Source organism: Phocoena phocoena, chromosome X (genome assembly GCF_963924675.1).
Source record: "Phocoena phocoena chromosome X, mPhoPho1.1, whole genome shotgun sequence".
Taxonomy (NCBI): Eukaryota; Metazoa; Chordata; class Mammalia; order Artiodactyla; family Phocoenidae; genus Phocoena; species Phocoena phocoena.
In genome coordinates, this window is record NC_089240.1 from 87102151 (window position 1) to 87128123 (window position 25973).

General features: G+C 44.4%; 1 protein-coding gene across 1 annotated transcript; it reads right to left on the minus strand.

Annotated features, from left to right (window-relative positions):
• Positions 1-1196: 1196 nt before the first annotated feature.
• Positions 1197-24650, minus strand: LOC136142211 (nuclear RNA export factor 3-like). The gene is given in 21 exon segments (XM_065900230.1): positions 1197-1780; positions 4109-4167; positions 9383-9565; positions 10103-10175; positions 10782-10824; positions 10920-11035; positions 11144-11202; positions 11309-11416; positions 11560-11615; positions 11701-11769; positions 12135-12171; positions 13049-13158; positions 13323-13430; positions 13553-13641; positions 13796-13865; positions 13971-14051; positions 14176-14280; positions 14388-14471; positions 15095-15248; positions 15469-15625; positions 24479-24650. Coding segments are annotated over 21 exon segments (2517 nt in total).
• Positions 24651-25973: the final 1323 nt, after the last annotated feature.

A 25973-nucleotide genomic window follows, 5' to 3' on the forward strand; every position in this document is an offset into this window, starting at 1 on the left:
AGAAGAAACATAATTTGAACAGACCAATCACTAGAAGTGAAATAGATTCTGTTATTAAAACAAAACAAAAAAACCTCACTGCAAACAAAAGTCCAGTACCAGATAGCTTCACCAGTAAATTCTACCAAACATACATAGAAATTATACCTATACTGCTCAAACTCTTCCAAAAGATTGAAGAGGAGGGAACAGTCCCAAATTCATTCTATGAAGGCACCATCACCCTGATACCAAAAGCAGACAAAGATACTACCAAAAAAGATAATTACAGGCCAATATCTGTGAAGAATATAGATGCAAAAATCCTCAACCACATATTAGCAAACCGAATCCAACGCTACATTAAAAAGGATCATACACCGTGATCCAGTTGGATTCATTCCAATTGCTCTGATATCTTTAATTTTTGCCATTTTAACTACAGTGTGTCTTGGTGTGGTCTCCTTTGGCTTGACCCTGTTTGGGACTCTCTGTGCTTACTGAACCTGGATATCTCTTTCCTTTCCCAGGTTAGGGATGTTTTCAGCTATCATGTCTTCAAATATGTTCTCTGCCCCTTTCTCTTTCTCTTTCTCTTCTCCTTCTCAGACCCCTATAATGCAAATGTTAGTACACTTGCTGTTGTCCCAGAGGTCTCTTAAACTGTCCTATTTCTTTTTCTCTTTTTTTCTTTTTTCTATTCTGCTTGAGTTATTTCTACTACTCAGTCTTCCAGCTTGCTCGTCCATTCCTCTGCATCATTTCATTTACTGTTGATTCCGTGTAGTGTATTTTTCATTTCCGTTATTGTATTCTTCTCTGTGTGGTTCTTCTTCATATTTTATAAATCTTTGTTAAAAACTTCTCACTCTGTTCATCCAGTCATCTCCTGGGTTCTTTGAACATCTTTACAATCATTCCCCTGAACTCTTTATCAGGTAGATCGCCTATCTCCCCTTCACTTAGTTCTTCTTCTAGGGTTTTATCGTGTTCCTTTGTTTGGGATAGATTCCTCTGTTGCCTCATTTTGTCCAATTTGCTATTTTATTTCTCTGTGTCTGTTAGGTTGGCTGCATTTCCCAACCGTAGAGAAGTGGCTTTTTGTAGGAGACGTGCTGTGTGTCCCAGCCGAGCTCTCCCCTCTGGTCACCAGAGCTATATGCTCTAAGGGTGCCCCCTGTTAGGGCTGCATGTGTCCTTCTGTTATGACCGGCACACTACTGTGGGTGGTGTGGTAGGTGTGGCTGGCCCCTGGTCCAGTGGGTTGCCAGGCCCTGCCTTGTGCAGAGGCTGGTGGCCACTGGCGAGTGAGGCTGGGTCATGAGGCTGCTGGCTGCAGTGCCCCAGGAAGTCCCGGGATTAGCGCTGGCCCACTGGTGGGTGGTGCTAGGCTCTGCAGTGGGTGGTGGTGGGGCTAGAGGTCCTGTATCTAGTGTCAGCCTGCTGGTGGGCAGGGCCAGTTCCACATGGCTGCCTGCCGGGTTTGGGGGTGTCCAAAAGCTGGTGTTGGCCCACTGTTGAGTGGGGCTGGATCCCAGGGCAGCTGGCTGAGGGGTGTCTTGGAACTGGTGTTGGCCTGCTGGTGGGTGGGGCTGTGGCCCAGGGAGTCCTGGAGCTAGTGCTGGCTCGCTGGTGGGCAGAGCCAGGTTCCTGGGTCTCTGACTGCAGGGCCTTGGATTCCTGAAGCTAGTGCCGGTTTGCTGGTGTGTGGGGCCAGTTCCTGACATGGCTGGGTATGGGGTCGGGGGTGTCCTAAAGATGGCGTCATCCCACTGGTGAGTGGGGCCAGATCCAGGAGCAGCTGGTTGAGGGGCCCAATGTGTCCCAGAGCTGGTGCCAGCCTGTTGGTGTATGGGCTGGGTCCTGGTATGCCAGGCGGCAGGGCTGCAGTGGTTCTTGGGCTAGTGTTCCCAGAGGAATATTCCTTTTTGCATATTTACAAATATGTACATTAACAGAAGATGTTCTTTAATTTCATTACATTTTCATGAGACTGAATTTCTTCTAAAAGCTTGAAGCTTTTAAAGATATTCCATATTGAAATTTAATGGTGCTCTTTAAAGAAAATTGTTGCTGATCATAAATGTTGACAATTTTCTTGCTTCTCACCTTTCATACCTTTATGAACTCTGTGTTGTATGTGTACAGAATGGTAATACTTGATAAAATTGTAACTATAAAGAATCCATTCCCTTCTAGTCAAACTATCCTGACACAATAATATCAAAGTACGAGAGTAAAGAGAAAGCTTTGTCAAAAATTTGAGAAAGAAAAAGAGATTTCAGTACGCTGCCATGGATGCCTTTGTGGTTCTTCCTAAACTTACTGCAGGGGTGAGAGCTCTAGTGCTTTGTAGCTCCCCATTCACTAATTCAATGTAGGTATTTCCTGAATAGAAGTATTTGTTACCCGGAAAGACATAGTAGTTGAAAACCATTTGAGCTTCAGTACTGTGGGTTTTATGCTTATGTTGATAATTGTGCTTTCAAATGGTGCCTGAAGGTGATAATTTTGTTTACCTATGCAATATATATTCCTCATCTTCCTAAGTGGTCTCAAATTTTCATTAGTGCCTTTCCTCCCTCATACAATCAGTCACATGTTTGGGGGGAATTTGCCTGCTAGTTCCAAGGGTGAGACCAGAGTTACTCTAGATCTCACGCAATAATCCTATGTCCCTAGCCACAGTCATTGGTTCAAGATTGGGCCTGAGTCTTTATATCTTTGAGCCACTGGATCAACTAACCTAAAGTCTCCTCTCCCTCTGGGCTCTCAGTTATATAAGCAAGTATCTTTCCTTATCGTATACACAAAAGTGGATTTTACTTTCTGTTACTTGTAACTTTGTTACTTACTGCTATATATGTTTTTGAAGATATGTTATCAGGTGAATGTAAGTTCAGAATTTGTTATCTTCTTAATACATTTTCATGATTTGATAGTAGCCTTCTTGGTTGCAATCGCTTGATGTCTATTTTGCCTGAGAGTAATACAAATTAACCACGTTTCTTTCAGTTTTACTGATCATTGGTATTTTTTACCATCACTTTATTGTCATCCTTTCTGACAGTCTACTCTACCTGCTTCATGAACTACTGAAACACGTTCATAATGCCTGTATTAGACTGTTCAGACTGCCACAACAAAAATACCACAGACTAAGCGGCTTAACAACAGAAATTTGTTTCTCACAGTGCTGGAGGCTGGAAGTACAAGATCAAGGTGTGAGCAGGGGTGATTTCTTCTAAGGCCTCTCTCCTTGGCTTGAAGATGGCCATCTTCTTGCTGCTTTTTCACATGGTTGTCCCTCTTTGTATACACACTTCTGCTGTCTCTCTGTGTATCCTATACTCCTCTTCTTATAAGCACACCAGTCAGATGGGATTAACGTCTCCCCTAACAGCCTTAAATTCACTTAATCACCGTTTAAAGGCCCTATCTCCAAATCCAGTCACATTCTGAGTCACTGGTAATTAGGGCTTCAGGATATGAATTTTGGGAGAACACAGTTCAGTCAAAAACAAAACCTAATGTTAAGATGACGTTATCATAGAAAACAAGAGAGCAGAGGCAGGAGCAATGATGCGGAGCAGGCAGGAGGATGGTATGTTAGGCTTTCATTTTCCTATAGCTTCTCCAGTTCCTAAAATTCTCCAATGGCCAATGAATCCCAGGCATTTGCCTGAGAAATTTGCATTGCTACTACCTCAGCCTGGACCTAAAGGATGGGAACTAGTATTCCACACTAGTTAGTAGCTCACAGCTTAAAATCTAACACTTTCCTATTATCAATAGATCTGCCATTTTCTTCCAAGATACTTCACCCTTCTTATCCTCAGCTTCTTAATTAGATACAGAGACAAAATAATTAGTCATACAACTCCAACTGTGAGAATTAAATGAAATTGAGATCTACTTCTGCACATAATCAGGGCTGATTGCTGGGTGGAAGGTTTGGAAAGCTGTTTCCTCAGCCATTTATGCACAGAATGTTCAGGCTCATTCTATTCTAACAGCTCTATGTTCTAGGTCATGCCACAGCATTGTCAATGAGGCATGCAGAAGGGAAAGAGTTGCATCTGTGCACTGGGGTTAGACCTTTTGGGGGCCCAATTATCTCACCAAATACCTCCCTTACTATTTAGCAACCAGAGCCACTTGCAGTTCTCTATTTCGACTCCTAATCTTCTGGAAGACAGAGACATTGTCTGAATTTGTTCATGGTCCTATCTTCCCTTCTTAGCACTAAGCTTGACATGCACTAGGCGCTTGAATGGATGAATAAGTGGATGAATGATAGTTATATTCCACACATATATCTTTATTCTCTGACAGTTCGTAGCCCCTGGCAGGTCAGAGCCTTAGGCTTACAGCTAAGTCCAGTGGTTAGGACTCGGTGCTCTCACTGCAAGGGGCCCAGGTTCGATCCCCGGTTGGGGAACTGAGATCCTGCAAGCCGCACAGCACAGCCAAAAAAAAAAAAGAAAAAAAGATGGATGCATTACGTTGAACACAAATTATAGCTCAGTGAAGTTGGCTTTTAATATGTCTTTGTATCCCTTCCAGAATCTAGAGCTGTGTCATGCTCATATGTGGAATCAACCTGTATTTTCAGATTGAACTGTACAGTTGGGTTTTTCGTGTGTTTGCTTGCATGCTTGATTTTTGTTTTGTTTTGGGTTTTTTTTTTTGCCACAGCCAAGAATGTTCTCAGGATCTCCTGACTTATACATCCAACCACATGCTCCCCACCCAGATATTTCATAGGCTCCACAAACGACATGGTCAAAACAGAACGGTCAGTTTCCTGGCATTGCACCGAAGCTGGTCCTCCATTCATTTCCCCATCGAAGAAAACCGCCCTAACCCAGCTGCAAAAATCCACATTCCAAGAGACACACTTAATTCCTCTCTATCCTTACCACAAATGTGGACTTCATCAACAAGTTCAGTACTTCCAAGATACATCTCATTTCAAACCCCATCTCACCCCTTCCATTGCTACGACTGCGGTCTACGAGACTGTAACCTCTCACTGTCATGTGTGTAGTAGCCTCCTAATCTTGTCTCTTGATATTACAGTTGCTCTATTTCCGTCTGTCCTCCAAGGAACATTTAGAATGAGCTTTAATAAAGTAGATTATAATAATAATTCCCTTCCTTTCAGAAAGCACCCAATAGCTCCATCATAATAAGAACAAAACCCAGAGTCCTTACTATGGCCCACAGGACCTTCTGTTTGGGCCCCTGCTACCATTCTCACCTCATTTTCTAACACTGTCCTCCCAATACACACTGGCATACAAGCTGTTCCTTAAAACTGCCAAGCTTGCCCATATCTTAGGGCCTTTCGTCTTGCTCTTCCCTCTGCCTCGAGGGCTCAGGTCCTATATCTTCCCACTGCTGACTGTGTACTTCTTGTTATTTGAATATTAAATCTAAGTTACGTCTTCAGAAAATCCTTCCTTGCCTTCCCCACCCTAGTCATTCTCTGTCACATTTTCCCATATTATTTTCTTAATGGCTCTTAAATCTTGAGTGTATCAACCCCTGTAGAATGTGAGCTCCATGAGAACCATGACCCTGTCTGTCAGGTTCTCTGATTTATCTCCAGTGCCTATCACAGTGCCTCACATATCATTGGTAACCAATAAATATTTGTTGAATGAATGACTGAGTGAGTGAATGACGTAGATTAAGCATGCTAAGTTGTGAGGACTCAGGCATAGTCTGGGACATGGGATTTGGGAGGATGGGAGAGTGAGCTCAGGTGTCTCTGAAGCAGCAGTTTTGTTTAAACCCATGAAAACTGTGGTTGGAAAGCTGGGTAGAAAGGACATGATAATTGACGTGGTGCTTCTAGCTGCCTTGGGTATGAAAGTGTAGCCTATGTTCTATACCTAGTCGCCTTCTTTCTTAATAAAAGAATCCTAAATTTATTTGGGACAGTAATGTTTCCAGTAAAAGACCACATTTATAGCCTCCTTTGCAGCCAAGAATGGTCACATGACCAACTTCTACCTATTGAGGTGATGGCAGAAGTGTTGTATAGTAGTTCCAGGAAGGTGGCTAAAAGGGAGATGAATTTCTCAGACCCAGGTATTTCTCATACCATCTGTTGTGAACTGAACTGTGTCCTACCCAAATTCATATGTTGAAGCTTTAACCCCTAGTACCTCAGAATGTGACTGTGTTTGAAGACAGGGCCTTTAAAGAGGTGATTAAATTAAAATGAGGCCGTTAGGGTAGACACTAATCCAATATGATTGGTTTCCTTATAAGAGGAGTTTAGGACACATAAAGAGAAACCAGGGTGTGTGCACAAAGGGACAGCCATGTGAAGAAGGAGTAAGAAGGAGGCCATTTGCAAGCCAAGGAGAGAGGCCTCAGAAGAAAACAAACCTGTGGACACCTGGATCTTGGACTTCTAACCTTTAAAACTGTGAGAAATAAATTTCTGTTGTTTAAGCTACTCAGCCTGTGGTGTCTTGTTATGGTAGCCATAGCAAACTAATACACCATCAGATAAGGTTTTCAAGTTTGACAGCTCATTAGAATCAACTGGGGTGAACCTTAAAGATACTGATGACTGGGCTTATCCCTAGAGGCTCTGATTCAGTTGGTTGAATCTGAGCATTCGAGGGGATCCTAATGGATATCCAGAGTTGAAAACCACACGTCTAGGAGAATAGTTTCTTGCACTCCATTGAGCAGGCTGAGAGTGATGAATCTAGCATCGTTTAGAAGGCATCCCCCCGTATCTCCCTCCTTCCACTGTGTTTCCTCTACCCCATATCCCCCGTCTTTTTCTGCCCTATCCAGATCTCCACAGATGGACCCAGAGATGCCCCCACCTCTTAATCCTGTTCCATATCCAAGTTCAGTCCTAATTTGAGGAACATTTAATAGCTTCAGCCCCACTTCTGCCCTCCCTGTCAAGAAAAGTGAGTCTCGAGGGGCCTCACATTCTCTTACTCTGCCTGTTAGCCAGAGCCAGGGCAGCTCTCTAGAGGTAACTTCTTGCCTCTTAATCCAATTATAAAATGGATGAAAGACATGAACAGAGGGCAAATGGGCTTAGGAAAAGCTATTCAACATCTTTAGCCATCATGCAAATGCAAATTAAAGGCACCATGAAATGTTAAACCCACCTATCAGAATGGCTGAAAAAAAGAGTGACAAAACCAAATGCAGGCAACACTGGATAAACTGAGTCACTCACACATTGCCAAAGGGAATGCAAAGTGGTACAGGCCGTCTGGAAAACAATTTGGCAGGTTTATCAAAACGAAACATGCGATTACCAAATGATACAGCAGTTGCACTCTGGGCAATTTACCCAGAGAAATGAAAATTTATGTTTACACAAAAACCTTTACATGAAGTTCATCACAGTTTTACTCACAATAGTTAAAAAGTGGAAATAGCCCAGATGTCTTTCAACGGGGGAATGGGTAAGCAAACTGTGGTACATTCACACCGTGGAATCCTATTCAGCAATAAAAAGGAACAGACGATAGACACACTTTACAACTTGGATGGATCTCAGGAGAATTATGCTGAGTGAAAGAAATCCATTCCTAAAGGTAGTGTACTATATGATTCCATTTCTATGACATTTAGGAAGTTATAATAGTGTTTGACAGAGTTTAGGGATGTGGGATCAGGAAGAAGGTGGGTGTGGCTATAAAGGCTAACATGAGGGAAACGTGTGGTGATGAAACAGTTTTTGATCTTGTTTGTGGTGATAGAACACCTACACTGCTGGTAAAAGTGCATGGAATTATTAAATATATAAGTATTATACACAAGTGTTCTAACACACAAATGAGTGCATGTAAAATGGCGAAATTGTGGTAAGCTCAGTGAATTCTACCAATGTCCATTTCTAAGTTTCGATACTGTACTAAAATAATACAAGGTGTTATCATTAGGAGAAGGTGAGTGATGGGTATACATGACCTCTCTACACAATTTTTTGCAACTTTTGGTAAATCAATAATTATTTCAAAATATAAAAGTTAAAAAAAACAACACTGGAGTTGTGGGGAAAATAGTCTTAGGTACAGAACCTAAGAAACTAATAAATATGTTAACACAGTTTTAGACCTGTTAAATAATTAAGAAATCCATAATTAATGGAGTAAATATGGTACTTTACTTGCTAAATCCCTTATATTTGTTTTTAGAAGTGAACATCAGAACGGTCACAACTTGTGAGTACTGAAGTGGTGGGGAGAAGGTTATCGGGAGGCAAAGCGTGGATTTTAGTGTTGTCCAGGAATGGAGTCCTTACTCTATAATTTTCAAGCACTGTGTAGGTTGGATATAAATGCTAGAGACTGCCAGGGATGATGTGGGAGATGGGACCTTTTGGTCCTGGCCCCACTAACTCATGGTTGGGTCAGGGGAAAAGCAATACAAGACACACAGCATACAATGTGCAATGTTACTCTTTAATATAAAGATGAACAAGGATCATGCGTTGGAAAAATAAAAACCAATGGGCAGGCCTACACGGTAAACTTTGGCTTCCTGATTAGCTGGACTGCAAGCTTAGTCATGGATATGGCTTCAGTTAAGAGAAGAGAGGTGACAAATACGATGAGGATGAAACTGACATCTAAAGGCTCCTTTGCAGAAATTTGTTCTCAAGATCCCAGGTCAGTGGATGAGGGTCACATCTAGAATTTTGCCCTTGGACTGAAGAAAGTAAAGAGAAAGAATTGGGATGTCAGCAGAGCCAGCAGCCGTGAGTGTCAACCCCAGGGCACCTGACTTCTGTCCACCTTCACCTTCCTGAAACCCTAGAGGTCTATTTCTTCTTATCTCTGAATTCTCAGAATTCACTTTTTGAAGAGTAAAGAAATTTTTAGCTCTGGTATAGTCTAGTCATTGTACTGAAAGCACCTCTAGTGGGGGAGGATAGATGACCTCCCTTAGGACCAAACTGGAGACACTTGACCACACAACTTCACTGCTACATCTATGCTACAAGAGCAAGCCTTCAAGTTTACCAACATGTATGTACCAGAATGAGCAGATGCCACTGCATGTAATGCTGAAAAAGAGGCGAAAAGCTAAATGCCTATCAATAACAGCTTATGGCTTCCTGGAATTCAATTGTTTAATATATTGATCTTAGAAAGAATAATGTAGCTTCACATATACTGAGAAGAAACTATGCTGGCACTAATAATAAAAGAAGTTTCAAAACAGCATATAAGATAGGATACCTGTATTTTACAATACATGGAAATGTATTAGTATGAAATTAGGGTATTTCTCACAAGTAAACGTTTGTAAGGAAAAATAGATTTAAAATAGCTACCTGAAAATTCCCATTAATCACCCCTCTACTCCTCCCAGCTCCCTCCTATCCCCATGCAACCCCAGCACTCACTTCTGAGACCACTAGCGGTTCATCTCAGATGGGGTGGAGGATGCCTGCATGATGTCCTGCTGCTGCTGGGAGAGAGGGTGCATGGAGCTGGAGGTGGGTGTAGACAGTGGGATGAAGAACACACTCTGGGTCTCACTGGGGTCGGCATCCCTCACAAACAGCTCGTCATTCAATATGCACAGACTGAAGGAAAAATGGGCCCTCAGACAACTGATGGATGCACACCCACACCCCCAACACTGACTCTGCTCCCACTGGCACTCAGCAACCAGATTCCTTCCACGTCCCTCCTGTGTCTGTCTCCCAGGTTCCTTGACTGGTACCTCTGCCCCTCCCCGCAGAGCCCACCTTTGGAAAGACTGTCTACCACCTTCTCTTGATTTATAGGTTTATCCCCAACCCAGGGGCAATTTCGTGTTTACCCTTTACCACAGTGCAAGGGGTGGGCAGTGTGATCCCCATTCTCAGAAGAAGACACTGAGTCACACAGAGGTCATGTGACTTGACCAAGGTCACACAGCGAGTGAGTGCTGGGTCAAGGAGTGAACGCATAGGCCGATTCCAGGCCCATGTTCTTCTTAACCACTAGGCTACACTGCTCCTGGGATCCCCCTGCTGGCTTTCCACAATACTGAGTAAACCTAAGGTCTTTGCCACCACATTCCCACGCCGCTGAGCCCAGGCGGGGATGGGCATTCCCGCCCACAACAGGGCTCTCACCTGGCGTATCCGGCAGGGGTAGCAATGAAGGTCCGGGTGAAGGCACGCACACAGCCCTGAGAACTTCCTTCCACTTCAACAGCAAACAAATTACAATACCCCTTACAGCTGCGTGTGCTGTACACCCTCACACAGCGGTCCCCAGTCAGGGTGTGACTGGACACTCATGCTGAGAGGGCAGTTGTTCACGGGGGCCAGGGTGTCGGGAATGGGGAGGGCATCTATAGGAGCAGTCTGCACCCAGTGACAGGGCCCCAGACGACCACTGCACAAGTTCACAGGATGCATTTTTCACAGCCGCCCAAGAGGTGGATACTACTACCCCATTTTGCAAATGAGGAAACCGAGAGGTTGAGTAATGGCCCAAGTTCTCAGAGTAAGAATCTGGGATGAGAGCCACCAAAATCCACAGCCTGTGCCCTCAATGCCCAGGGTGTGCAGGGCAGACAGGCATGGACACAGCTCAGACCGGGGTTGTCTGTGGGAAGCCTGAGGGCAGGAGAACACAGTGGGGAAGGGGAGGCGAGGAGTAGGGGAGGGGAGGGGAGGGAAGGGAACGGAAGGGGAAAGAAAGTGAAGGGAAGGGAAGGGGTCAGGAAAGCTGAGTGGTTCTGGGTGTGAGCCTGGCCAGGGGGAGGCAGCAGTGGGGCATCTGCGCTGGGGGTTTACACACACTCACCTTCCTTGAACACCCCGCTGACGGAGAAGCAGAGCATTGTTTCCTGAAAGGGAAGTGCCCAGGCGCCCAGTCACCACCTCCACCTCCCACCCACCTGCGGCTTCCTGGGCCCACCCTAGGGAAGAAGCAGGCGCTCACCGTCTGGAACCACGTGTCCACCACGAAGGAGCTGAAGTCATGCTGAGTCTTGGGCAACACACAGAGAGTGTGCACAATGACACGTTTTGTGTGCTTCAGCAGCTGGACCCGCAGGTCTGTGAGGGGAGGGGAAGCGAGCGAAGGTCAGGGGCTGCCACGCCCTGGGCCCTATGATTGACTCCTTCACCACCCTTTCCCACCCAGTCTTCCCATCACACACTCACGGGGGTCCTTGAGCTTCTTCATATTCCTGCTGTCCTTGAAATACTCGCACAAGCTGCTTCTAGGAGACAGAGAGCAACAGTGGGTGGTGGGTGTTTGCAGCAGCTGGCCTGTGTCTGCTGGGGAGCCACATGGCCCGGGAGCACAGCCTGTGCCGTGATACTCACGGGGCTGGGTCCTCGGGGTGGAAGGGAATCGTCAGGGAGAAGCAGGCCTCCTCGTGATAAGCACCCGCGAGAACCTGTCTGTCTCCATAGTCATGGATCAAGTAGTACCTAAGGAGGAGAAATGAAGACAGTCTATCTCTGTGGTCTGGACCTCAAATGAGACTTGAAAACTCCCCTGAGCAGACCTGTGCTTAGGTGGCCTCACCTGTCCTAGCCCTTCCCCCCTTGCTCAGCTTCCCTGAGGTACTTACTGCTTCAGGAATTGCAGGACTAGGCTTTTCAGCTCATCAGAACCAAAGTAGCTTCCCTGGAATCAAAACAGTCCTCAGGACCATGGCTGACACCCCCTTCTCAGGCACCACTTAAAACCCGGCTTGATCCTCCGTCCTCACCTTGCAGGTTGGTAAGCGCTTGCAGGCTTCAATACCACACTTAGCCAGTGCGGATGTCTCCTGGTCATCCTGGGGAAGAGAAGAGGATGTCAGCAGTGCAGACCAGGAGGTGGTGCTGGATGATCAGGGAAAAGGATGGGCCCAAGAGAGGGTGAGGGTCAGAGGTCAGTGGTGAAAGGGCCCTGGAAATTCCAAGGGCAGGACTACAGTTTGGATCATCACCATGGATTCCCCAAAGCCTATGAAGAATGCGCTTGTAGAAGATCCAGAGCGTTTGTCAGGTTCCCACAGGGACTGTACCATCCCCCTCCACCCAGGACTTTGAAGGGTCAGTTTCAAAACTGTAACTGGGGCAAGACCTAATGGGGTTCAGAGTAGTTTGTGGGTGCTGTCAGTGCCAGTTAGAGGAGTCAGTGAACAAGGAATACACTTACCAAGGTTAGTAACTTGGGGAACAATTCCAGGATGGAGCTGCCAAAATCAAGACAAAACAGAAAAGTCAGTGAAACTGTGGAGGTGACCCTCCTCCTCATGGGAGCAAGTACACCCACACCACAGCGTCCCAGGCTTCCAGGGCCCTGAACACGTCCCCCATTGACTGACACAGAGGGAGAGCAGGCCCTACCTCCCTCCCCACCTCCCTCCCTCCCTTCCTCTCCTTCCCCTGGGTAGCTCCCCCACAGACTGCCTGGACTCTCTTCTCCAGTGCCACTGGGACCAGCATTTCAAACCCATGCTTCAGGGCTTCCTTCCCCTCCCTTCCTTCCTCCAGGGCCCCACTGAAGGCTGTGGAGAGAAGAGGGAATGGGGTGTGTGCCCGAGGCTCTGCTACCTCACTGGCGGTCCAGCACTCTGCCAAGACCTGGACCAAGACCTGGACTCCCCCCTTGGATGGCCCAGGGTGCTGGGGCAGGGAGGTGAGTGAGGTGGGGCTCAGGGAGGGAGATGGAGGGGGATGAAGACAGAAAGGGAGTGAAGGTACGAGGGGATAGATGAGAGAGACATATGGGCCTAGACACAAGAGAGAGAGAGAAAACAAAGGGAAGGGAAAGAAGCTCTTCCGTGGTGGGGGTAAGGGAAGAAGAGAGGAAAAAGGAGAAATGGCGCCCCATTTGCAGCTCTTCACCTGCCCCAGAATGGTTCAGACACAGCACGTAAGAATGTAAAATATGCACATGTTGGGCTGGGGGCCCACTGGGTGCTGGTTGAAACTTTGGCAGCTTTGTGATGCAGAGAGGAGAGCATAGGGCCTGTAGTCCTCCCTGAGGTCCACGTCAGCTGCCCCTTGCAAACGGGCACTTTCGGGAGTAGCTCAGGCTGCCACCGGGTGACAGAGGATGCATCTGACCTTATGTTGGTTGACATATCAGGGAAGGTGGTGCACAGGGGGCTTCTGTCTGCACACATCCCTTCTGGCTCCAGCCGCTCACCCTTGTCCATCTCCCCTGCAGACTTCACCTGTGATTATGAGGAGGAACCACATGGGCCAGAGAAACAGAGCCAGGATGGCCGTGCACCCCTAGTCGCTTCCTTTTCCTACAAATCCATTTCCCTTCCTCTGTCACCACCACATGAGCCTTCCCACCTTCCCTTCAAAGACGGATCTGGGTACCACACCTCACCTCAGTGTTGGAGAGGTTCAAGTTCTTGGTGTTGGAAGCATTCGGCATAGTGTTGGACAGGCTGTGCAGCTGGTAGGGTTTCTTATTGCTCAGGTCCAAGGCCAAAAGCTATGATGAGGAAAGAGTTAGAGTGAGGACCCCAGCAGGGGATACCTGAGACAAATCTGCCTCTTCTACCTAATCTCTCCCACCATCACCACCTGCTCCAACATCGGGTCTAAGGTCCTCACCTTGGGCATATTCCCTGGACGGATCTGCAGGGAGGCGGCCATGCCAGTTCTAGGGTTTCGTGCCATTCCAGTATCAGGGGTCATCAAGTCTCCAGGAAGACAGGAGGAGGGAAACGGGGGCTGAGAGGCTCCTGGCTGGTACAGCTCCAGCACCAACCCCTCCCCGAGTTACCATTCCTGAGTATCCTTTCCAGCCAGACCCCTCTGCCCTCACCTGCTCTACAATTACTGCTGTAGCCATACCAGGGTCAGAGCGGACTCTCTGGATGTCAAGAGATTGCTGGGAGGCATCATATTGTTCCTTCACGGGCAGCTGCAGAGTTAGGGATGGGGTTCAGGGGCCTGAGGCTGAGGTGGTGATCGGGGGCAATAGGTGGGTCTGGCTGTGAGTGCACAGGTTGTGTTGAGTCTGCATTACCTTTATCTGCTCCACCTTTTCTGACCTCAGCTCCTTCAGCACAGAGTGGGGTGCATCACAGGGATCAACAAAGATAGATATCTGTTGAGAACACAAGAGGGGCTGGGTAAGCTCCAGGAAATCTGAGCCCTGGGATCAAGCAAGACCATGCCCCTGTCCTGCCCTCTTGCCCCCAGCTAGCCCTGCTCATGCCCTTGATACATACCCTTTCATTAGCCTCATTGTAAATCTTGCCGTTGACATTCTTCAGTGCGAAGGCAATGTTGGCATTCTCAACGAAGAACTGGGCCTGCATTTTCTCATAGTGAAACTGTAGGGAGAGTGACAAGAGAAGCATAATATGAGACCAGAGCCATTTCTCATCTGGGCCTGCCATCTACCCCGTTTCCTCTCATCGGCCTCAATGTCCTCTCTTACTTTGACTGGGGTGAAGGGGACACTGCATTGCTTCTGAATCAAATTCAGCAGCCACTTCTCTTCATATTTAATACCGAAGGGAATCTAGGAGCCAAAGAAATAATTGGGGAAAGAAAAGTGATACAATGGAATCCAAGGGTAAGATAAGACCCAGCTGTGTCTTGCTTTAGGACCTTTTTTCAGGCTTTAGGTAATTTCTTAAGATAGGACAATATCTGTTATCGCTAACTTTTACACCAGACATGGACTTCCTAAATACCCTTTCTTTCCATTTAAATACTTTTCCTGAAATAATCGACTTCATATCTTTCACATGTACTTACTTTTATAAAGTTCTAAGAGATCTTACCTAAGGCAGACCTAGCCCGCCCCTCTGACGAGGACCCCAGAGACTCAACCTCCTCCCACACTCAGCTTGAGCCAAACTGCGTCTTCTGGTGTGGAGTTGCTCCATCTCCTTGGCAGTAGTTTCCTCCTTTGCTTTTAGACAGCCTCTCCCATGCTCCCTGCAGTCAGTCTGCTCCCTTTATATTGCTTCTCTGAACCTGCCCTCACATGATCTAGGAAGTTAACTCCTAGTAATAACAAGACAGATTACCAACTCCACTGCCACGAGAGAAAAGTTCCCAGCATCTCTACACGCGCCCAACATGACTCTCTCTGTCATCTTCTTCTACATGTTAGGTCCATTTAGCCAGCACACTCACTCTGATCTTGAACCAGCTCCCCAAGGTCTCATCCTGCCTGTTTCTCTCCATTCTTCTCTCTGGAGGCTTTTGCTCTGTCTCCTTGTTAACATGGGTTTCGTCTTGTTCCTGAAAATTGCCTCTCCGATGACAGGATGGAATGGCATAGGGAGCACTGTGGGGAAGTGGAGAGAAGAAAGTGGTCCGTATAGTCTTGGGAAGTCTTCTCTACATTTTCCCCAATGATAGCAGAGCTACAATAAAGACTGCTCAACCGTTAACCTGATCCCATCATTCCTCACTCTTCCAGGTTAGAGAGAAGAATGACATATTTAACTACAAGGTTTTGTTTTTCACTGGTTCATACTGGTCAGCCATGCTGCCTCGTCACTTACTATCTTGCTTGGGTGTCCACGTGAGCATCACTTCTTAGTGATTCTCTATCTTGCTGCTGCTGGGAAGTGGCCTGTTGAGACCAGTAGTTGTGTCTCCTTCGGTAAATACCCCGGCATCTTGCTTTTCTTTGTAAATTGTTCACTTGATCAATGTTCTCTGAAATTAAGAACAACACATCAATGGGCCCAGTACCAGAAAAATTCCTGGGAAAGTTCTCATGGCTAATGAAGAAATATCACTGGCTTTATAATCTAAAGAGAAATGTATCACAGTGCTAAAAAAAGGCTTAGAAACTTCATTGTGTTTCTGCTTCTCAGGAAATGAGAGGTGGGCAGCATTCACAGCCAAGAAGAAAACAAGCACAGAGGAAAGGGTCTGGACCCAGGGTTTAGTCTGTGATGTTAGTCCCTGCTCTGCTTGGATCAGGTTATGTGACCTGGGACAAGTGGCTTTTCATCTCTAACTCTCTCTTCTCTGCTCGGCTCTTGGGACACAATAAAACCTACCCTGAAATCTACCCTGGTGTGATGTTTCAAGGGTCAAATGTGACCTCCCTGCCTGACGGAAGAATTAGAGATATGAAGGATAGGTCCAATGAAAAGATCCAGAATGGAGCCTGGAGAGACATAACATGGAGAATACCAAAAGCGAGGGGGAGATAATTAAAGGAGATGCAGTGAACATACCTAACACATGGTTAATGTGAGTCCCAGAAAGAACGGGAGGGAACAGTGGAGAAGTGGTATTTGAAGAGATATTGGTTGAGAAGTTTCCAAAAGTAACAAGATATCAACTCAGTGTAACAGTATTATTGTAATAGGAGAAAAAGTATGCTTTAAGGAAAAACAGTCCTAAAATATGCATTCATTTCATCATCATGTAAGAAAAACTCGGAAAATATGTGACCAGAAGACTCAAACTCAAAGAAATGTTACAGGCTCTTCTTTGGGCAGAAGAAATATCCTCCCAGGTGGAGGCACGTAGATACAGGAAAGAAAGTCTAATCACATTTGTGAATATGTAGGTAAATTTAAATGAGTGTTGACTATATAACACAATGATAGTAATTTCTTCTGGGGATTTAAATATATAGAGAAGGAAAATGCATGACAATAAATTTGGAGGGTATATGGAATCAAAGTGTCTCAAGGTCCCCTAATTGTCTGAGGAGTTTTAAAGAACTAATTAACTAACATTAGACTGAAAGGGCAAAAATGTACATTGTAATCTGAAGGGTAAACACTACAAGAATGGCAAAAGAATGTTTACCTAGCCACATGAGGTAACAATTTAATAGTTATAAAATGTTAATCATTTCAAAGGAGAGGAAAGGCAAAAGAACTGAGAAGGGGCAAAAATAAACATACAGTAAGATAGTATATATAAACCAAATTACATCTACTTTTACATTAAAAATTTCAGATTAGTATTCCAAATAGAAAGACAGCTATTATCAGACTGGACAAGAAACCTTCCATCAAATGCTCCTGAAAAGAGACACATGCAAATTTTAATCATCTAGAAAAGTTGAAAATAAAAAAATGGCAAAATGTATATACCTTTTCCACAGTAACCTACAGAAAGCTTGTATAACCCTATTAGTAAAAGAAAAGGTACACTTTAAAGAAAAAAGCATCACTAGAGAAAGAAGGAGATTTCTTTGTGATAACAGGTTCAATGCAATAAGGAGATATTAATATAAAATTCTAAATTTGTATGCATGTCCTAAAATAGAGCCAAAATATGCAAAGCAAAATCTAACAGAAATAGAGCATGGTCAAATTCACAGTCACAGTGGGAAATTTTAACACAGCTCACTGAGTGATGCACAAAATGGCAGACAAAAACCCAGCTAGAGGGAGAAGGTTTCAAAATGTTACTTAAGTTAACAAATGTATTTAATTGACATAGAACAATGCACATAACAACTATTCATCGAACATTCCAGAATAGATCATATGCTGGGCAACAAAGCAAGCCTCAGTAAGCTTCTATGGACTAATACAATTTACCCTGACTAGTTAATGTAATATTCAGTGGTAATGGTGGGTTTTCTCCCCCTCCCCCACCTCATATACATCCAAGGGATATTAGTTTACACAATCCCATGCCCCACCTAGGTGACCCTCCCTACTCTCCAAATCCTAGACCTGAGAAGATCACATGACTTGTGCCTTTTTCTCAGCCAGGGGAAATAATTCACCTCAGCCATGGCCATTTCCATAAGAGGGGAGGTTTTCCACATGGAATCAGGACGGGTGTGTCAGAGCCCACCTGGCCCATTTCCTCAAGAGAGTGGGAAATAGTGAGCCTGAGCCCTCCGCATGCCTTCTCTAAAGGGGGGTCGGCTTGTTGGGGTCCTGTGGGTTGGGGTTAGGGAGGGAACCCAGAACCCCTCCTGCCCTGTGGGGATCTGAGGACAAGGTCTCATGCTGACCAACTCACCCATGGGGTGGCCTGAAGGCAGTGATCTGTCACCACCCTCCTCACAGGCTGCTCGTGAAGAGAATCTGTGGGTCTGGAGCTGGAGGTTTGGAGAATATCAGGAAGGGCTTCCGAAGAAGGAGAGTGCAAGCCCCAAACCACTTTGTCAGAGCCACACAAACAAGATGGAGTCCTAACAGGAAGTCCCTTCCCCAAGGGCACAGAGGAGGAGAGCCCTGGGGGCCAGAGGAGACTTAACTTCCTGTAATTACTGCCCCCTGAGTTTGCTACCAGCCTAACACCCAGGGCACTCTCTCCAACTGTACCACCCTTGCAGAGGAGACCATCTGGAATCAGGAGGCTTAGGGGACCTTGATACTTCTGGTTACAAACACAGAGAGCTCTGTATGCCAGACTCTGGATCAGCTACACTACACTGTGTTCCTTCATTCTGCAAACCCAGATAACTCTGCGTGCCAGCTGTAGGCCAGACTCTGTACTTGCTACATTGCCTCTGTTCTTTCATGAATTCCTCACAAGGGGACTCTGATATCAGAATCACCAACTTTCCAAGGTTGCTGAGGCTTACTGAGGTGCTGGAGCTTGTCTAGGGTCATTCAGATGCTACCTGGGGAAACAGAGACTGAAATTGAGCTCCACGGAATGGAAGATGACTTCTCCAAGCATAGATTTACTAAGTTATTGCTGTAGTGTGGGAGATTGTCTTAAGTTAGTACAAAGTAACAATTTTCTGAAAACAGTCAAATGGCTGGAATTAACCTCAGCCCACCTCAGAGAGATAATACCAAAAAAAAAATACAAGAACCAAACAACAACGAACAGACCTGAAAACTATAATCGAAATAGCAAGCAGAGTTTTGTGGGTCACTGTAATGACAGTAAAAGAAAACAAATCATGTATTTTCCTTTTAAAAAAAAAAAAAAGTCCTCAATGTAGATAGATACCCCTAGTGGTCAGAGCCGGAATTGTCGCTCTGAAAGTTCCAGACCAGAGAGGTTTCAAGGCAGAGGGAAGGAGAGAGGAGATTGGGCTCCAGTGCATCAGTTAGACATTTCTGGAATTTTCCACTACTTTCTGGAATTTTCCACACCATGTCCACAATCCCTTCCTGGGTCTCTATGCCCTGAGAAAAGTCCAGCCACTGAGAGAGGTGAAGAAAAATCTGCACATAAGTGTGTGAACATTTTGGGGTAAAAGAAGTGTAAGACAGAAATGCACATACCACACAGATAAACTGTCAAGTCAAAAATTGGAATTTTGGGGCTTCCCTGGTGGCGCAGTGGTTGAGAGTCCGCCTGTCGATGCAGGAGACACGGGTTCGTGCCCCGGTCCGGGAAGATCCCACATGCCGCGGAGCGGCTGGGCCCGTGAGCCATGGCCGCTGAGCCTGCGCGCCCGGAGCCTGTGCTCCGCAACGGGAGAGGCCACAACAGTGAGAGGCCCGCGTGCCGCAAAAAAAAAAAAAGAAGACATACAGATGGCAAAGAGCAAATGACGGTATCACCTCACACCAGTCAGAATGGCCATCATCAAAAAATCTACAAACAAGGCTTCCCTGGTGGTGCAGTGGTTGAGAGTCCGCCTGCTGATGCAGGGGACATGGGTTCATGCCCCGGTCCGGGAAGATCCCACATGCCGCGGAGCGGCTGGGCCCATGAGCCATGGCCGCTAAGCCTGCGCATCCAGAGCCTGTGCTCCACAACCGGGGAGGCCACAACAGTGAGAGGCCTGCGTACCGAAAAAAAAAAAAAATCCTTGAGAGTTTCAGGGCACAATGGAAAAGGGCTTTAGACCAAAATATTTGAACATATGTTTGCTTATAGGAGATACCATGTAAAGTGCTTCTGGCCTAAAATAATTCTGTAAGTCATCGTTTTGTGGCAAATGAAGATTTTGTGGCAAATGAAGCGTTAAGGGCAGCCCACGTACGTTAAAACTAGTGGCAAAAACATTTCTTCTGCCTCTCCCTCCCATGGAGGGGATCCCATGGAAGGGATCATTTTCTCCCCTCCGTGGAGGTTAACTTTCCTCTGCTTCTACCTGGGCCCCACATGCCCAGCACATCCGCCCCCACACAGTTCAATCCCTGTGGCACTCCAGGCTTAAGGGAGTGTATTTTATCTCCATCATGAACTTCCAAGACCAAGACATGGATGAGAGGGTTGTTTGAGTACCCTATCTGCGTGGCATTGACACCAGGGGAATTCAAAACTGCATATGTGACCCAAAAACCTTTTATCTGTTACAAATTTATTTGAGAAATTGAAGGGAAGTTAGAAAAAGAAAACCTTGTCAATCCCAAACAAAAATGTCACATAGAAAGGAACGCAAATTATAGGAAAAATATTTTATAGGCAAATGTTTAATATTCTCGTACATAAATAAATCTGATTAGTAGTAAGAGTGTCTTTCAAAGTCTATTGAAAAAAATTAAGTAAGATCTATACATCACAAACATATAAAGATTAAACAAGTAAAAAAACAATTTTAAAAATATGTAGGTGTGTACATATATTTACATATGCACATAAACATACATAACATGAGGAAAAGTGTATACATACTGTGAGAAAAATTTGGAAGAATATATATATCATGTAAACCTGTTTATATAGTACTGTACACAGACAAATATATCTGGGGAATATAAACTAAACTATCAAGGATGTACATCTTGCTCTGTAACAAGATGAAAATAATATAGAAAAATATTTTCTCGAATACACATTCTTGCACTTCATTAGTTTATAAAGATAGCAGTTTGAAATCAGAAAAATAACTGATGTAAAATTTTATAGCATAGTAGTATATACCTGGTTGGGAATTTCACTACCAAAATAATAGGTGTGTGGATTAATGGTATATTTCTACATCTATATGCTTTTTCACATTACTTTTGTCTCTCAATTACACACATATAGGTTGCCCATCATAGTTGGGAGGGAGAGGCAGAAGAAATGTTTTTGCCACTAGTTTTAATGTACGTGGGCTACCCTTAATGCTTCATTTGCCACAAAATCTTCCAGAAATGTCACTCTGAATGAGAACTGGCTCCCTCCATCCTTCCAAAGATTCCTGCTGAGTGATGTCTAAGCTGCAATTCTAGACACGTGGACCATGGACAACAAAATGTGATTACTTATGTCAAAGGGATTGAAAATGGAGCCAGGAGGCTAGTAAGGAAGTAGGACTTACATATTTCTACCCCCAAATGCAACATAAACCTTTGACCTGGCCAACCTGAGACCGACTGGAACTTGTTTTCGTTATTCCCTGGAGACCAGAGCATGGCAACCAATCTGGTGCCTCAAGTGACTGAATGCCTGCCAGCACCAATCATAGTTCTGTAAAGATAACCTATATAACTTCTCTGGAATGTCTTTATATGTCACCTTTATAAACTCTTGCCATTTTTGTTTCCCTATGAGCACATTTGAGTTGCTACTCAAATCAGTGCCTCACAAATTATAATTCATAAGACCCTAAGTAAAAACTATTTTTCTTATCTGCAGCCTTCTGCATTTCTTGGTTGACAATATGCTCACCAGTTATCATGGACCGCCAATTTCTGAATTTCCTCCAGTGGAAAATTTGGGAAGAGGAAAGAAAAATTTATTAAAAGTTGCTTTGCATGGTGAGTGGTGGAAGAACACGTAAAATAAAATCAGACTCAAAGTGTTTTGCCTAACGACTTTCTTCTTCTCTATGGTTTCACAGATAGAAATCATAGTAATAACATAGGACTCCTCTTAGAGGGCTGGTGGTCAGTAAAGGCCTGAGGTGGGAGCAAGGAGGGCAGAAGGGGTTCAGGTACTTTCTACAACTGTCCTGTTAAGTTTCACAAAGGTTTTCCCAGCGTGACAAACTTCTGGGTAAGGGATTGCCACTCTGGATTTTCCAAATGGATAAACCAGGTTACAGGGTATTTCCTTCCTGTTATATCTGGCTAGTCTCCACCCTCTCCTCTTCTGCTGGCTAAAGCCTCCTTAGGCTCAGATCTCAGCTTAAACTTCACTTCACGTGAGAAGTCTCAGACATACCCTACTGGTGTGATTACCACTAGGCATCTAGTAACTCCACCACCTTTACCATCGCCAGACACATGTTTCATGTGAAAGGGGACCAAAAACTGTGAGCTCACAATGTTTCATAGGCTGTAGCATCACACAGTGGACTTAAGACGCTGAAATTTTCAAATATCTTGTCTGAAGAGTTGCCTCAGATTCTCTCTGCCACTTTTGAGAGGGATGCTGGGGACACAGGTCAGTTCAGCAACGGAAATGCAGAGTTCTTCCACAGACAGCAATCGGAACGTGTAGTTCAGAGAAGCTGAGGAGGCTGTGGATTGATGCTCCTTCCCCTACAAGAGCCCATGAGAGTACTACAACGAGAGTCTGTGATTTTTAGCAGGCGTAGTTTTGCATGGCAAAGACCAAATGAACCTTCCAGAGGTAAAATTCCAGGTTTGAAAGTTTTTGAATAATTTGCTGCATGGAATACTCTTAAATATATTTCAAAACATTTAAATGAATTTGGAAAATAGTAAAAGAAAAATTAAGGAAGGAAGCAAAATGTTCCATTAACCCAGGATGAGTTATCATCATTTTTATATTCTCATTAATTATGCACATAATAGGACACTGGCTTATCTTTTAATCTACACATAACACTTAATCCTTTTGACATAACTACAAACTCCATATTGTGACTCATTCTTTACTGATAAGGAAACCGAGTCTTAGATTTCAGGCCTGGCTGAGACTACAGCACTTTTGTGACCTACACAGTCTTGTGATTTCAATACATCCTGACAAGGACACTATGAGGGGAAGAATCCTCACTCCCGGGATGGGGAACCTGAGGTTTGGGACCTTAATGTCCCACGCTGCCCCATGTCATGCTCCTACTCATTGGCTGATTCCAGACTGGAACCCACATCTTCTGAACCTGAGGCCTTTGCTCTTCCTACTGATTCACTCAGCCTTGCCTCAATTATAGATACGGGTATACTCTGGAAATATTGTGAGCTTGGTTGCAGACCACAGCAACGTAGCAAATATTGCAATAAAGTGAGTCAAACAAGTGCTTTGGTTTCCCACTTCTTATAAAAGTTATGGTTACACTATACTGTAGACTATTAAGTGTACAATAGCATGAAGTCTAAAAAACAATGTACATACCTTAATTAAAAAATACTTTATTGCTGAAAGTTGCTACCAATCATCTGAAACTTCAGTGAGCCATAATCTTTTTGCTGTTGGAGGGTCTTGTGTCAGTTTTGATGGCAGCTGACTGATTAGGGTGGTGGCTGTTGAAGGTTGGGGTGGCTGTGGCAGTTTCTTAAGATGAGACAACAGTGAAGTGTGCTGCATCGATGGACTCTCCTTCGCAGAAACGATTTCTATGCACTGTTGTTTGAAAGCATTTTACCCACAGTAGAACTTCTTTCAAAATTGGGGTCTGCTAAATAGACATTTCTCCAAAGAAGATAGACAGATTGCCAACAAACACACGAAAGGATGCTCAACATCAATAATCATTAGAGAAATGCAAATCCAAACTACAGTGAGGTATCACCTCACACCAGTCAGAATGGCCATCATCAAACAATGTACAAACACTAAATGCTGGAGAGGGTGTGGAGAAAAGGGAACGCTCTTGCACTGTTGGTGGGAATGTAAATTGATTCCACCACTATGGAGAACACTGTGGAGATTCCTTAAAAATCTAAAAATAGAGCTACCATACGACCCAGCAATCCCACTACTGGGCATATACCCTGAGAAAACCATAATTCAAAAAGAGTCATGGACCACAATGTTCATTGCAGCTCTATTTACAATAGTCAGGACATGGAATCAACCTAAGTGTCCATCGACTGATGAATGGATAAAGTAGATGTGGCACATATATACAATGGAATATTTACTCAGCCATAAAAAGAAACGAAATTGAGTTATTTGTAGTGAGGTGAATGGACCTAGAGTCTGTCCTACAGAGTGAAGTAAGTCAGAAAGAGAAAAACAAATGCCGTATGCTAACACATATATATGGAATCTAAAAGAAAAAACAAAAAGGTCATGAAGACCCTAGGGGCAGGACAGGAATAAAGACGCAGACGTGGAGAATGGACTTGAGCACACAGGGAAGGGGAAGGGGAAGCTGGGCTGAAGTGAGAGAGTGGTATGGACATAATATACACTCCCAAATGTAAGATAGATAGCTAGTGGGAAGCAGCCACATAGCACAGGGAGATCAGCTCGGTGCTTTGTGTCCACCAAGAGGGCTGGGATAGGGAGGGTGGGAGGGAGATGCACGTGGGAGGAGATATGGGGATATATGTATATGTATAGCTGATTCACTGTTACACAGCAGAAACTAACACACCATTGTAAAGCAATTATACTCCAATAAACATGTTTAAAAAAACATTGGGTCTGTCCTCTCAAAGCCTGCCACTTTCTTTATCAACTAAGTTTATGTAATACTCTAAATCCTTTGTTGTCATTTCAACAATCTTCACAGCATCTTCACCAGGGGTAGATTCCATCTCAAGAAACCACTTTCTTCCTCATCCATAAGAAACAGCTCCTCGTCGGTTAAAGTTTCATCATGAGATTGCAGCAATTCAATCACGTATTCAGGCTCCTCTTCTAATTCTAATTCTCTTGCTCTTTCCACCACATCTGCAGTTACTTCTTCCACTAAAGTCCTGCATCCCTCAAAGTCATCCATCAACTTCTTTCAAACTTCTGTTAATGTGGATATTTTGACATCTTTCAATGAACCAGTAATGTTCTTAATGACATCTAGAATGGTAAATCCTTTCCAGAAGATTCTCAATTTACTTTGCCCAGATCCATCAAAGGAATCACTGTCTATGGCAGCTATAGCCTTATGAAATGTATTTCTTAAATAACAATACATGAGGGTTAAAACTACTCCTTGATCTATGGGTTGCAGCATGGATGTAATTTTAGCAGGCATGAAAACATTAGTCTCACTATACCTCTACATCAGAATTCTTGGGTGAGCATGTGAGTTGTCTATGAGCAGTAATATTTTGAAATAATTCTTTATTTTTCTGATCAGTAGGTCCCCAACAGTGGACATAAAATATTCAGTAAACCATGTTGTAAACAGATGTGCGGTCATTCAGTCTTTGTTCCTCCATTTATAGAGCACAGAGTAGATTTAGCATAATTCTTAAGGGCCCTAGGATTTTAAGAATGGTAAATGAGCGTTGACTTCTATTTAAAGTCACCAGCTGAATTAGCCCATTACAAGAGAGCCAGCCTGTCCTTTGAAGCTTTGAAGCCAGGCATTGACTTCTCCTCTCCAGCTATGAAAGTCCTAGATGGCATCCTCTTCCAATATAAGGCTGTTTTGTCTACATGGAAAATCTGTTGTTTAGTGTAGGCACCTTCATTAATTACCTTAGCTAGATCTTCTGGATAACTTGCTGCAGCTTTTACATCAGCACTTGCTGCTGTACCTCACACTTTGATGTTATGGAGATGGCTCCTTTCCCTAAACCTCATGAACCAACCTATTCTAGCTTGAAACTTTTCTTCTGCAGCTTCCTCACCTCTCTCAGCCTTCATAGAATTGCAGAGAATTAAAGCCTCACTCTGGATTAGGCTTTGGTTTAAGGGAATGTTGTGACTGGTTTCATCTTCTCTCCTGAGTACTAAAACTCTCCTCACATCCGCAGTAAGGTTGGTTTCCTTTCTTGTCCTTTGTGTGTTCACTGGAGTAGCACTTTTAATTTCCCTCAAGAAGTTTTCGTCTTAATTCACAATTTGACTAACTGTGTGGTACAAAAGGCCTAGTTTTTGCCCTGTCTTGCCTTTTGACATGCCTTCCTCGCTAAGCTTAATCATTTCTCTTTGGGAACTTATACTTTGAAGGGGAAGAGGGAGAGAGAGAGAAGGACAGAGAGACACCTGTGTCTGCATAAGGATTAGGGGCCCTAAGAGGGTTTTTTATTTTGTTGTTGTTGAATCTTCAACGCCATGAAGTTTGAGCAAGTTTAAAGTTTAATATGAAGGAGCAATC